General features: G+C 42.0%; 2 protein-coding genes across 2 annotated transcripts; one reads left to right on the top strand and one right to left on the bottom strand.

Moving 5' to 3' along the window:
- Positions 1-687: 687 nt before the first annotated feature.
- On the top strand, positions 688-9092 carry nudt3b (nudix (nucleoside diphosphate linked moiety X)-type motif 3b). Its single transcript, XM_061069335.1, has 5 exons — positions 688-997; positions 2375-2485; positions 4877-4921; positions 5025-5109; positions 5377-9092. The coding sequence occupies exons 1-5, from the start codon at positions 899-901 to the stop codon at positions 5571-5573; spliced, it is 537 nt and encodes a 178-aa protein (XP_060925318.1). The 5' UTR covers positions 688-898; the 3' UTR covers positions 5574-9092.
- A 1293-nt stretch (positions 9093-10385) lies between these two features.
- On the bottom strand, positions 10386-13827 carry rps10 (ribosomal protein S10). The gene is made up of 6 exons (XM_061069437.1): positions 13776-13827; positions 13193-13342; positions 11943-12117; positions 11015-11092; positions 10713-10768; positions 10386-10470 (listed from the first exon to the last, which is right to left on the bottom strand). Exons 2-6 carry the CDS (start codon positions 13340-13342, stop codon positions 10429-10431), a joined length of 501 nt encoding a protein of 166 aa, XP_060925420.1. The 5' UTR covers positions 13776-13827; the 3' UTR covers positions 10386-10428.
- Between the last annotated feature and the right edge of the window lie 489 nt (positions 13828-14316).

Raw genomic sequence — 14316 nt, 5'->3', positions numbered from 1 at the left:
AACTTTAAACACACATCCAACATTTACAGAGAAACATCATTAATTTAGATATAGATGTAATATCTTGTTATTTAAGCTGCTCAATTCTCCACTGTGTTAATCAGTGTCTGCCGTGTACTTGAAGTGACCCAAAACAGTGAATATCGGGCTATAGAATTAATACATGATAGATAATTCTCTTTGCATTCATCAATGCAAACAACCCAGAAAAGTTGTGTGTGTAAAATTATCTCTTTTCAGCAAATTAAACAGCAAATAATTGATATTAATTCATGCATGAAAAGAATGAAACCTTGAAAATAGTTTACTGATAATCAAACATTTGCTCTCATTGATTAATCGACCAGTCATTTCAGTTTTAACCGGTTGAAAAGCCCAAAAAGATCCCTCTGTCGCTGTCCATTACCTGCGGTGCTGAAACCCACATACCAAACCCTGCGCACAATTCTGCTCTTTCTGACCGCAAACTACGTGGATAACGTAACATTTGAATTCCTCACTGTGAGGCGGAACGTGCCTGTATTAGTACAAAGTCTCTAACAAGTGGTTAGGAGCATTAAAGTGCGGGTTTACCCCAACACACAGCGTGGCGTTGCGTGGTTCCACCCCCCATCCCAGATCCGTGCTCTGAATTCTCCAACGCCCGATGAGTGATTTCCTTACGCTGCCCGTGCTACTAGAGGTTAAACTACGTCGTGGGCGTAGCGGCTCCCTTGTAATGGCGACCGTGCCGTAGCTGTGTGCCCAGGTTTGTGAAAATGAAGCGAAGAAGAAGTTATTTCTTCTAAGTGAATCGCCGAGGTTCCACCTGGAGAAGGAGGACTGCGTTGTCTGCGGCCGTCGTCTCTTTTACGTGGTGTTAACTCAGCCGGCCTTTGGAGCTCCGCTGCCCGCCGAGATGATGAAGCTCAAGTCGAACCAGACCCGGACGTACGACGGGGACGGCTACAAGAAGCGGGCCGCCTGCCTGTGCTTCAGGAGCGAGGACGAGGAGGAGGTGAGGCCGGGGATGCAGCCGTCCGGGAGGGCCTCGCTAGCCTTAGCCGCCTCGGTGTCTCCTCCGATCGTCCACCCCGCGGCTTGTGCCTGTGTTTCGGCTTGGAAACTGCCTCATCCTCCCGGTGTTGTGAATTTATTGTGTAGTTTTCAGCGGGTACTCCCGGTTATGTAAGCCGGGTTAGCAGTGCGGAGCAGCAGCCCTCCGCTTCTCACGCCGAGCCAGCCCGCTAGCTGCATGCTAACGCTAGCATTAGCTTGCTAACTAGCCGCCGTGGGCAGCCGGCTCTCGGCCAGCGACCACAGCCCCGAGCCCGGGCTGTTTCCTGGGCGCTTACCGTAGCTTCAGAAGCGGTTCAATGGATGATAACACTTATTTAGATTTATAAAGTGACAGGTGAAGACATTTATCTGCCGGTGTTCAGAGGCTAGTGGGCGCGTTCAGGCGACTTGCTGCTAACTGTGATGGTGTTCATGCAACTGGTCCTGCTAGCCAAACACTGACATGTAGCTATTAGCCGGGTTAGCTTTAGCCTAGAATAACCAACCCTGGTAGGGATACCCGACTACTTTGCAACACCGTCACTGATCCTTCATAACTTCATATTCACAACACGGATATTTCTGGGCTTTGTAATATTTGCTCAGTGTCAACAGCTAAACGTTTTGTTCACATTTCTCCTTCTGACATCTGTGCTAATGAGCTAATGTGGCTACCTCCGGGCTCTTCCCCCCTCGAAGCCGCTGCAGCTGCCCCTGCTAAGGGTTATTTGAGTTCGGGAGCGATTTGGGAAGCGGAGGTCCAGTCAACAACAACGAGCACAAAGATGGCTTTGTAGTGGAAACATGTTTTTTTTTTTTTCTTTGACTCGGGGAGCAGATGAAATGAGACTTAACCAATTCCTCATTCTGGTGAAAGACTTGTGAACCACATGGGCTGAATTCAGGAAACATCAGTATGACCTGCACGTAGCTCCAAACTTCTTCTCCTTTTTTTTCTACCAGACTCTGTAATCCAGCAGATCGACAGTCAGCCAAGTTTGAGATTTACCACAGCAGACTGACATGGTGAACTGGAGAAGGAGCAAACTCACTGATTCACAGCTCGAGCCACTGAAAACAAGCATGACACAGCGAGTTCACTGCGTTCACACAGGATCCAGCGACACACAACTTGAGAGATAGATCCAGTGTAGCACTTAAAGGGTTGGGGGGTAGTTGTTGTGGCATCAGTTGGGCTGTTTCTTAGGTTTGTTACCCACACAGGTTGCTAAATGTATCGCGCTCGTGCAACAGTACTTGTGTAACGTGAACACACTATCAACAAGCAACGTTATGTTATATGTCTCTGAACTCTCTTGCATTGGGTGCGTTTCAGGTGCTGCTGGTGAGCAGCAGTCGACATCCAGACAAGTGGATCGTTCCCGGAGGGGGGATGGAGCCGGAGGAAGAGCCCAATGTTGCTGCAGCTCGAGAAGTGTGTGAAGAGGTCAGTTGTGTATCCCTTTCATTATTACATCTAGTTTGAGTTTTTACCTTTTTTACCAAGCCCACCTACATAAAATTGTATTGACCCTTGTATTTGAATCATGATTGTGAAACATCCCTTTCTAGACTGGGTTTATTGTTCTGAGAATGGATTACCATTCACGGCGTGACACATTGGTTTTAGCATAGGCTCATGGAAATGTTTTGTATTTCATTTCCATTAAATCATATCTGTATTTACCGCTGGGCCCTAATGCCTTGCTCTCAAAGCCCATTTGGTCAGTGCAGTCATCCTGTTTGTGCGGACAGAAGGAGAGAAAGCCTAGCAACGCATAAGCTGTATCGTAGCATCGTGTTTCAAAGCAGTGTTAAGGTGTCAAATAAGGTTACACTGAGATTCTACACTGGCTTCCCAGAAGTGCCACTGCGGCGCCGTCCAATCGTCAAATGAAGAAAAACAATCAACTTTCATTGTTAATAGATTTTAGATATTTCTATTTTTACAAGAGCAGCCTTGTTGCGTCATCTTGAAGGACAAACTGGACATTTGGATCTGTGAAGCAATTAGTCAACAGCTCTGAAGCTCATTGGAAATCAATATCCTGCTGATGCTACCTATGTTTTTTTCCTTAAATCAGGAGGCCCTTAAGGGGCCATGCTGTTTATCGCCTCAGCATTTTCATCAAAATGGCGAGAGAGCACTGAAGACAGTAAATTCTGCCCTGCTGTCAGCCTTTGGCGGGTCACTGACCATATAAAGCTTCTGCGCTTGTGTGCGATCCATCACAATGATGGACGCTGATATCATTTCTTATCCTGGCTCTTGTAGTGTGGTTCCTTTGGCGGTCCCAGGAAGCTGTGCCTTGCCAACACATTTCCACAGGGTCAAGAGCAATGTCACATCACTACTGAAGTTTGTGGAAAGTGCTGAAAGACCACAATCAGAAACTTTGTGGCGACTGAGTGGTTCTCGATGCATCACCGCGTCCTGTGGCTTTCTAAGCCTCTTATTGGACGGTGGTGTAACAGGACATATCCTAATCCTCGCAGGCTCATTCTAATGACCATATGAGTGGGGAGTGATTGCTGGTGCTTATTGGTTTGGAGTCTTTCCAGGGATGACAGTGAAAACACAGCAATCTGGAGCAGACCCAAAGTTACAGAGCTTCCTTGTTAGTCACAACCTCTGCTTATCCTTGGTAGTCATGCACCCCCGGCCTAGCATCGTGAAGACACAGGACAGAGTTGCATAACTTGTAATTCAGCCTCAATGCTCTACATCTTTTTCTTAGTAGATGACCAGTTGTTTTCAAGTCACACAAATGCTTGAGCTTGGAGACATTTTCCATCTCATAAAAACATACAGGTTGACTTTTGGTCTATTACTTAATCCTTGGCACATCCTTGGGGTTTCTAGAAGTGCGCCTGGTCATATTTAATATGATCTTAGCTTGAGGACATAAGAATACAACACTGAGTCTGTAGTGCAGTGCATGGAGTCAACATTTATTTATAGAATGAAACTGGAACCTGAAGAAGACCCTTCAAAGATGCCAGCAAGTGGCCTCGGTCTGTGTCTAAATCTAACCTGCTATTCTCCTCTAGGAGTGAAGATCCCTCTTTCTTGTTATTAGTAAGTGTTTAAAGGGAACTGGCACAGAAGTGTTCATGGTGTCCGCTCTGAAGGAAAGGTGATGACATGTGGCTTAGGGTTTATGATCACAGAAATTGTATCCGCGACTGACGTGGCCTGGAAGCATCTCTTAGAGAAGTGGTCAGTGTGTGACCATAAGCGAGAGCTGAACAACCCTGTAGACAATGGTTTTACAGCTCTATAATCTAGAACTGCCACGAATTTAAACGATTATTTGACATAACTCTCTCCTGCAAGTGTTTGGATTGGATTCGCAACATTTCTGTTTTTGTCTTCACTGTTGACCAAATGTATAAAGAGTTTACATTTAAAGATATTACCATGCAAACCAGTTTTATTTCAACTTTGGCTGAATTAAACCTCACTGCACTGAAATGTGACGTGAATGAAGAATCATTAAATGCAGCACACAGCTTCCAGTTTTGGTCGAGTAAAAGAGTCTGTGTTAAGTTGTTTTTTGTCCTTGTGCATTATAACGTGGATTCAGGTTTTCCCAGAAACTGGATGGAGTGAATTTGCAGGGGATAAAAACAGTCTTATGATGTAATGTAATCCACTGCAACACAAACAACAAGCAGCAGAAATACCTTGAATAAAGATAAATCAACAACTCCGGCCCTGTCTCTACAGGGTTTTTATTATATGAGCCACATTGGATTAAACCCCATAACTTCATATTTAGATAAATCAAGTGTTTAAACTCTTTTTAACATTTTCTTTTCTTTTTTTGCTTCTCAGGCCGGTGTGAAGGGGACTTTAGGTCGCTTAGTCGGAGTATTTGAGGTGAGCTGTTTGCGGTTAACTTATTTCTGGTCTTCACGTGTAAACACACACTGTTTGCGAATGAGAACTGAAAATATCATGATTCCCCCCCCACTCCACACAGAACCAAGAGAGGAAACACAGAACCTACGTCTACGTTCTGGTTGTAACAGAGGTGCTGGAGGACTGGGAGGACTCTGTCAACATTGGTAAGTCACCTTATTTGTTTTTGACAAAGTTCTCAGGCGTCACATGATGTCAGCGGCTTTATTTCTCTCGCATCAGCCTCAGTAATATCACAGTCCAGGGATTTTATTGCATGTTTGCTGGAGCCGATTATAACACCAGCTTTGTTCCTGCCCTTGTGATTTTAACTTCTCTGCTGCGTGTAGTGCAGATAATTATGATGCTTTTTCTTTTTTTTCTCCTCCTCATGTCCTAACTTGCTCCACAATGATGTGTTGTTTTGTCAACAGGGAGAAAAAGGGAATGGTTTAAAATAGACGAAGCCATGCGAGTGTTGCTGTGTCACAAGCCCGTGCAGGCCACCTACTTCGAGGCGCTCCAGGAGAGCTGCCTCACCAGTAACGGAACCCCCTTGGTGACCACGATAGGTGGGGACCTCTCCCCCACCTACAGCATCAACCAGAGCTCAGTCTCTGGCATCAGATAACTAAAACCATAACTCTGACACCCCCTGGAGCTTTTGAGCTTTCGCCACCACTTGCGCTCTTATTTGTGTCTCTTCTTCATCTTCTTCTTCTTCTCTTCTTCTGCTTCTTCTTCCTCTACTCTTCTTCTTTTCTTTTTGTCTCAATAACATGGTTTGCCTTGCCAACTCCTTTGTGCCAGAACTGTGGCACAGACTTGATGACAAGTGTTGGGTGAAAAGTCTGAAACACTTTGTAAATGTAATTTTGGACCCCCTTCCCACGCCACCTCCTTTATGTTTTTCTTTTTACTGACAACTGCATGAAATGTCCTCTTGCTCCCTTCATTCTCTTTCCTTAAAGCGCCCTTAGCGTGGTGTTTATTGAATGCAAGAACTACTTTTTACTGTTGTAATGTAAAAGTGTATACTTAGTGCTTAAGCTGAAGGCTTTTGGTGGTCTTTTTAATGTGTCCTCCATTTTTCTTTGGTTATCTCTCTGTGAATGAATGGGCCCATCAGTGTAGACCCCCCCCTCCCCCCTCCTGCTGTAAGGATCAGAAGTGCTGTCTGTGTCTGAATGAACAGAATTGTGGGAAGTGACTTGTCTTGCATGAGCACCGTTGTGTTGTGTCACGCTCGGTCGAGTGACCTGATGCTGACCGCGACAGATTTGTGGTGAAGTCTTTTGGATTATTTGGAAAAGGTCTCTTCATTTTGCTACTTATCGTGTTTGTTGATGTCTCTTTTTATCAGAAGGATACGGCCCCTCAGTAGTCTTTCAATTTCAAGTGCGCCCGCTCTTATTAGGGGAAACGACCCAAGCACTACAGGTTTCGTTCTCCAACGGAGCGCATAGACTGTGGAGAGAGTGGAAGAATTTCAACGTATAATGTAAATGAACCGCCGTTTTTCCTCAGTGTCTTTACCTCCTTTTTAATCCCATTTTGTTTTCTTTCTTTCCTTTTTTTTTTTGTTTAATGCTTTTCTTGTGACTGATTACAAGGTCTTCCTAAACATACTTAGAGGGTAGAAGCGGTAGATTTCAACTATCATGGACTTGTAATTTCAAAATGCAGCACATATCACTTAAGTTATTAAACCCAGTTCCGCATTTTACTCCTCACATTCAGTTTGGTTAAAAGCATTTGTTTACATTGTGTCCGTAGCACAGGTGACGTTAGTGGGCACTTTTTTGTCCTTCTGTCCTTAGTATTTAATCTGCATCCCCAGAAACACTCAAAACACCTGCTTGACATTGAAAGTAATGGAATCTAAAATGCTGTCTTGGGCAAGATGCAGAACAACAAGCCTTGTACAGTTTGAAACCTCGTTTTTAACATGTAAAATGCTTTTGGATACTCTTTTTTTGTTTTTTCTCCTCTCTAACGTCTGGCAAAAGTCTCTTTAACTGAGCTGCGTCACTTGGCCTCTGTGGCACGAGGCAGCTGGCTCAATACTGTGAAACTGGAGGCGCTGTAGATAGCATGTAAGAGGTTTTTATTGTAAATTGTTTATTTCTGTATAGATCAAAGGTGAGAGTACAAATGACTAAACACATCTTACACATCAGTGAGTGCTACGAGGCTGGAGGAATTGATTGAACCTCTCGCTGTTGGTTCTGGAGCGGTCTGGACTTTTCTCTTGAGATAGCGAAGAGAACATCCGAGGATAGACGAACTGGGAATGTGGCTGAGATAGTACGTGCGAGAAAAGAGCCTATAATCAAAAACTCAAACATTCTTCAGACCAAATTTAATTAAAGGCAAGAGATTAGGTTTTTTTGCATTTACTTTGGCCAAGCTACGAAAAATTGTGTGTCTAAACCGCTATTTAGTTTAGCACCTGCTGTCTTTTTAGGCTAACAGCTGTTCCACTGGTTTTCAGTATATTTCCCTCAGAGTGATTCTTGTTTTTTGGCCCCTTGGGGACATTGAAACAAGCTTTAAACGCACATCCAAGATTTACAGGGAATAATTAATTAAGAGACATGTTTGTGTCCACCTGTTTAATGCAACTGTTCTATAAGCTGCCCAATTCTCCACTGTGTTAATCAGTGTTTGCCGTATAACTGTAGGCATGTAACGTACAGTTGAGTTGTAGCCTTTTCATTGAAAACAAGCAAACGCTATGAGCATTGAAGGGACCCAAACCAGTCAATATCATGTCTAAAAATCATGGGAATTGCAGTTTTGGTTGCAAACATACGAGTGTTGTTCGTTTACCTTTTGAATATGAAATAGAAAAAAACCCTGTCGTGATTCAGGAACTGCCTTTGTGGGAAATAACAGAACTGAAAGCTAGTGGACTAAATGCTAAACTAGATAAGAGACTGATAAGACGTGGCGTGGGCCGCGGTGACTTCACCTCCTCAGCAAATTAGGCTTCACACAAACTCCTCAGACCGGTTTGTGATAATCCAGGAATGAAACAGCTTTCTCCCCCTAAATGACAGTGAAGGTGAAAGAGGTCTAAAGTCTCCTTCACAACAATGATAGACTTTGAGCTGGTTTTACTGCTGTGTATCAGAAAGGTGCGGTGGCCAAAGTCCTGCTTTACGATGCCCGACCTGGCACTTCCTGTGAGATTTTTGTGTTGATTAGCGCTTTTAGTCTTCATCTCAATGTGCTATTAGACTTTTAAGGGGACAAACCAGTTTGTGGCATGAAAAACCAAACTTAACCCTCAGTAATTGGCTTAATGGTTGAATTCACTCTCGGTGGTTTGATGTGGGTGATAGATACTTGGCAAAATGAATGTGAGGAGGATTTCCACAAGTAACAGCCAGTGACTTGATTATTAATGACCACTTGTTCTTTATCCATATTTTATTTTTTTCTGCTTTTTCTTTAATCCGTTGTGTTGTTGACAAGCTAATGTCTTGTATATAGCTAACACAGCCTCCTTACAGCCGGAGGACGCACTCTGGCTTACGGTCAATAAGGATTAATTAATGAATAACTGATTTTTTTAAACGACTTCCCTTCAACTCAAGACTCATGCTCCGTCACAAATGGAGTAATTCAGGCTGAAGTTCAGGAGGGCACTTGTGAAATTAATGTCTCCATATAATTAACATTAATATGGAGCAAACAATTCTACCCTTTTCTATGATATTGAAGCTTGTGAGCTTGGTTAAAACAGAGGATTTATTAGTTGAACGATGGGATCCACTGATGAAGTATATGTATCGTCATGTCCATAAACTGGCCCCATCTTGTGGCCAAAGCAAAAAATAAATATGAAAAGCACATCACTAAACAGCTGAGGATTGTAAAAATCAGCTAAATTACGAACATATAAATTTATTTAAACCAAACATTGCCCCCAAGATACTTTGCAATTGAATAAGAAAACGAACACTTGCACTTGTTGCTGTCAACCTCAGCCTCGAAGTTACTCGTAATTGTTTTCTCTGAAGTGTGTCACTGGAATATTCTTTTCCTCTCTTGTCATTTGGGACTGTGGAATTAAACCAGTGCGAGAAGACTGAAGATTGTAATATAAATGTGCCAACAAATAAACACCAGTATTTCACATTCAGGCCCGTGTCTGTGAGAATTTGTCAAACATATACATGATAGGCTCTAATGTAGGAAAGATTATTAAGATTACATGCTGACCAATGGGGTTGCAACTATTGATTAATCTGAAGTTTTCCTTAATTGTATTGAAACAATTTACCCAGAGTATGTATCCAAATTCCTGCTTAAACAGTCAAAAACAAACATTCATATCAGAAGAAGCACCATATTTTCACATCTGAGATGCATCAACCAGCAAGTTCAAGTTTAGCTTTTAATTCAACTGATCAGTTGTAGCAGATAATTTCCTGTTGATTAATCACTTCTGATCTACTTTAGATTATTAAACTGGTTTTGAACTTTGAAGCAGGAATTAACATGAAATGATTTAATGTGCATGTGTGTATCAAACAATTTATGCTGTAAATAAACATCACTGATGCTTTTTAAAAAATGGATTTCATATATTTTCAATGTTGAAGTTAGACAGTCACCAAATCTACTTTAAATAGGTTTGATATGAGTAGCTGGTAAGAGGACAGTCGATGCACCCACAGAACTGGTGATTAAAGTCAAACATCAAGAGACTCCAGGACTGTCAGGTTGATCCACTACCTGATCCAACACGGACCACATCCTGAAGCCAGATGCATGAAACCACAGGCCTTTTGACAACAGCACAAGAATAGTTGTGAATCGTAATTTACAGTTTCATTCTAGTACATTAAATCCTGCGCTTTCATCACAAAGTCAAAATAACTGTTTTGATAATGGCTATGGAGTTTTCTGTTCAGAACAGGCAGCAGGTTTCTAATGATTTACCAAGTCCTGACAGAATACAGAATGCATACGTTCATACAAGCCAAAATATGAAACTGATGAAAAATCAGCAGGGACGATATGACCTAAATATCAAGATTTCCTCCTACAGGGTAACGACAATGCCCCCTGGACCCAGTGTTAGGTATGAGGTACACTGAGTCTTTAGTCAGATGTTGCAGGGTAAAATTCATATGAAAACCGTATTAGGCGTCTTTTGATGGAGATCTTTTTAGAGCAGAGACCAACATTTTATAATTAGATGCAATTTATATTCCAACACCTAAGGCCCATGGTGGTTTGAAATTGAACTTAATGTTTTTATGGGTTAAATTGACTTAATCATGTATACATTTTAGTTCAAACCTGGTCACTGTCATCCCCTTATACCTTCACTCACTCTTTTAATTCTGATATCTGCTGCTCAGCATCAAAACCAGATCAAAGTGCAACAGTAACCACGATTAACAATAATCAAATACAGACACAAAGGTTGTATTTTGATTTTTCTTTATTGTACAAAGAAACAGTGAAATTTACTGAGGCTGCTGTCCTCTGCCACGTCCAAAGCCACCCCTCTGCAACAGAGAGCTTCTGTCAGTACATCACCAAACCAGGTTTATTAGCAAAAGCAAGTTTGACAGCTGCAATATAACAAAATGCAGCTTCCAGACGTTCCTTAATTAAAACAGTTTATTTTGTATGTATAACAGTAGAAATCAAATCTGATTTATCCTAACAGAACAAAATTCACAATTTTCTTGTAGCCAAAACACTTTGCAAAAATTCCCCCATAAAACAGATAATGAAAAGTACTTACGAACTGGAACTCTGTTGCAGCTCCTGCACCGGCCTCTGCTTTCTTGTCAGAACCAGCTGATGGAGGAATCATGAACAAGTCAGCCAATGACATTCAGCAATTCATACTTCTAACAAACAAAGCCCAGTTTAAACTGTGTTAAAACCAGCCCTGCAACGTAAGGATTCATCATTCAACTATTGGTTTATAAAATTCAATATATCTGATAGACTAAACGGAATTAATTTGGAGAATTCAGTTTAACTTATAGAATCAAAGCACATAAGCTGAAGAGGATAAGTATTATAGGACAGTATACGTACGAGGTGCGGCTGATCGCCTGTATGTGTCTCTGTCAGCCTCCCCACGGTTAAGGCGGGCTGGCCTCTCTCCCTCCATTCCTGAAGAAAGAAAAGAAAAACACATTCAATTTACACTTAGATAAGAGTTTCTTTCACTTCACATAATGGTTAATTTCAATTATATTAAAACCAAGTGTCCTAGCTAAATACATGTTCGACAGAAAGATTACAAAAACATCTGGCCTCAAGATTGTGCAGATTATTCATTACCAACCTAAGAAATTGGTTTGAGAATTAACCTTCAGGATGTTTGTTTAACACGTTGATTTTGTTTTAATCACTCAAATAAAGATGAAACTTCTTTATTGGTGACCAGATTCAAGAACTAAAGAGGGAATATCATTGCTCAAACCACCAACTGCAGCATGAACAATCTGCTTCCTGTTCACACCAGCATGACCAGTGTACGTCAATGGTCACATGTGTTTTCAGGCATGTTAGTACGGAGAGAAGTTATTTCTGATAATTAAAATCTTTTCTCACAGATTGATCATTTGTTTCAAAAGTTTTCTATTTAAAATTTGAATTGTGGAAGCATCCAGAGATTTAACTGGTGGATGAACCACCTACATGAAACAACTGGACAGAATCAGAGTGGCTGAAGTCAACGTGAACCTCTGTTGCAGCTCTTTCTCTCTGTGTAGTTAAGCTCGTTGGTATGTTTCCACTCAGCAGATTTACATCAGCACCTAATGGCCTGTTGTGTAGTTATGTCAGATTCCAACATTACACCAGGGTATAATGAATTTAATGTGTTCTGAAGGTAGAAGCATTCATGCAACAGTATGTATGAAGTTATCACTGCCTGTGTTCAGTAGATTGAGATATTGGCTTTTCAGAAACAACACAACTGACCAGAGCCACACAACGTGTACACAGGGGCACTTACCCTTGGGCCTGGGCCTTGCGGCCTCAGGGCGGGTCTGGCGGCGCAGAGTGGCGGGCACGATCTCTGGGGGCAGGTGAAGGAAGTCTCTCAGGTACTGGATGCCCTCATTGGTGAGGTACCAGTAGAAGTGACGCCAGGCAAACTGCTCCTTGACGTACCCACAGGACTTCAGGGACTGATGGAAACACACAATCAAGTGTTAACACACTGTGCAGATGTTACCTCTACAAAACACAATCAAGTCTGTTGAAACACAGGATCTTTTATGTCTTGAATTTTCTCCCTGACGTGTAAATAAAATGAATCTTCATCTACGTGTGTTTGTGGCCTTTACTTCATCAAGGTGGCCCAACATGCCCCCCTCAGCAGCACCACTGCACTGACTCTGCTGTTTCCTAATCACTCACACTTAGAAATGATGATTAAAAACCTGCTGAATTCATTTTAATGTTCCTGGATAAACGAGGCGACGCTTCGCCCACAGCAATGAAGTTAAAACACTGAGTTACATCATATCTGCAGGAGGAACTTCTCTTCTGTCTGCAGGTGTGTGTGTGTGTGTGTTTGTTTCAGCTCATCTCTTTTACTGTTCACACAAAAACTGATAAACACATGCATTAAGTTATCGATGACGTCGGATCCTGACTCTGGATCCTTCTATTCACTTTAACCCTGATGTCCTGTGTGCGCATCACTTTATGTGTTTAATCAAACAGACATTAAATGTGTCCTAATAGATTGGGATCCTTAATGGTGTTTATGGTATTAGTGGAAAGTGAGTGCAGGTCAGAGGAGGAAGCAGACTCCAACAGAGATACAGGACGACCGGAACTTTAATGTGCGTCTGTCCTGATCCGGAAACAGCACCGGCTATAACTATTTAGTGAAGGAACATTGCTCAAAACCACATGATTTGAGTGATGTTCTGTCACTTCATCATCGTCCACTTCTGCATCATGGTGCATTCAAAAATGGAGACATTTCCACACCTCTAGTCTTGACACTGCTACAATCCATTTCCCATCTTATGTTGTGTTGATTTTAACTCGCAAATGTAAGATACAGTTGTCTTACCGTTATAATTAATCATCCACGTTAATTGATATTACAAATAGTACTTTACCCGCCAAAGAACAAACCACACTAAATAAACTACAACAACAACATGATTTCCTGTCACAGCTTAACTCAGCAGCGTTCTGTCAAACACACACATCCACAGAGTTAAACCTTCATCCTCGGTCCCTCACCTGCATCGCTTTCATCACATGAAGGTTGGGCACGTTCTTGTCCGTGAGCTCGGGGTGGTTGGGCAGGTGGACGTCTTTCTTCGCCACCATGACGCCCTCCTTGAAGAGCAGCTCATAGATAGCAATGCGATTCTTCTTGGGCATCAGCATCTGAGAACAAGAGGAAACGGGTTCAACGTCACAGAGTCCACACGCAGCATGCTAACAGGGCTAGCTCGATCAAGCTAGCGACTCGAGTGACGTAGACTATGCAAAGAAGCTACAGGCTAATGCTCGATTAGACATATTATGTATATGAACATTTATAGAGTAACGTCCTTGAAAGACACTTTAATAAAAGGTAGCTTTGCAGGAGGAGGCCTGTGTTTCAGAAAGAAAAATGGTGGCCGGTTCGTGAAGCATCACTCTGGGTGACGTCTCCACTTCTAACTTTAATATCCGCCGTTTAAAAACATTTGGAGCTGAAATACTTGAACGTTTCCCCGCGTGACATAAATATCAGTCGAAGATTTAACGTTAAAGTTTGATAGAGACGCAGATGAAGCAGATTTATTCAGATTTAAATCGCCGGGTCTTTCTTTACCTTTCCACTTGTGAGGGGACCGGAGCCGGAAGGAACGACTGGCGTTGGTGGGAAAGGGTTATTCCCTGCGCTCGGGCTCGGAGGGGAGTGGCTGCCCCCTGCCGGTGTGGAGGAACAAGCCGTCTGAATTATGTCAAATCTTCAAAGGCAGAAACTGGGAAAAATTGTATCTATTTGTGAATATTACACAAAAACACACTTATCATTCTACATTTTCATCCGTATTTCACGAAATAAGCAGAATTTATCAACAATATCAAAACACAGCCTTATGGTAATTATCCATGGTTTTGAACTGTGTGTATTTCCCTTAGTTTGGAGGGTTTAAGGAATGTTATGTTCATCATTATTAATTTATTAATTGATTTATTTAAACATTTGTGTTGGATTTTTTCTGTTGCTTCACCAACATCATGTCCAGGATTTAAGTCCCTTGAGTTAGAAATAGATGTAGGTCAGTATCACATTATATTTTTTGTTAGAAAAACAAATTGTTGAAGTGGTGCATTTTTTTAAATTTGACAAAGTCATATTTTGAGGA

Source organism: Limanda limanda, chromosome 4 (genome assembly GCF_963576545.1).
Source record: "Limanda limanda chromosome 4, fLimLim1.1, whole genome shotgun sequence".
Classification (NCBI taxonomy): Eukaryota; Metazoa; Chordata; class Actinopteri; order Pleuronectiformes; family Pleuronectidae; genus Limanda; species Limanda limanda.
This window is presented reverse-complemented; position numbering and strand designations above follow the sequence as displayed.

Bases quoted from the DNA above. Each gene is read 5' to 3' on its own strand.
- nudt3b (XM_061069335.1), top strand. From the start codon at position 899: ATGATGAAGCTCAAGTCGAACCAGACCCGGACGTACGACGGGGACGGC. The intron at 998-2,374 runs GTGAGGCCGGGG...GGTGCGTTTCAG, and splicing joins GGAGCGAGGACGAGGAGGAG to GTGCTGCTGGTGAGCAGCAG. The intron at 4,922-5,024 runs GTGAGCTGTTTG...CACTCCACACAG, and splicing joins GCTTAGTCGGAGTATTTGAG to AACCAAGAGAGGAAACACAG.
- rps10 (XM_061069437.1), bottom strand. From the start codon at position 13,342: ATGCTGATGCCCAAGAAGAATCGCATTGCTATCTATGAGCTGCTCTTC. The intron at 12,118-13,192 runs GTGAGGGACCGA...TGTTTCCATCAG, and splicing joins ATGTGATGAAAGCGATGCAG to TCCCTGAAGTCCTGTGGGTA. The intron at 11,093-11,942 runs GTAAGTGCCCCT...TTCTTTCTTCAG, and splicing joins CGCAAGGCCCAGGCCCAAGG to GAATGGAGGGAGAGAGGCCA.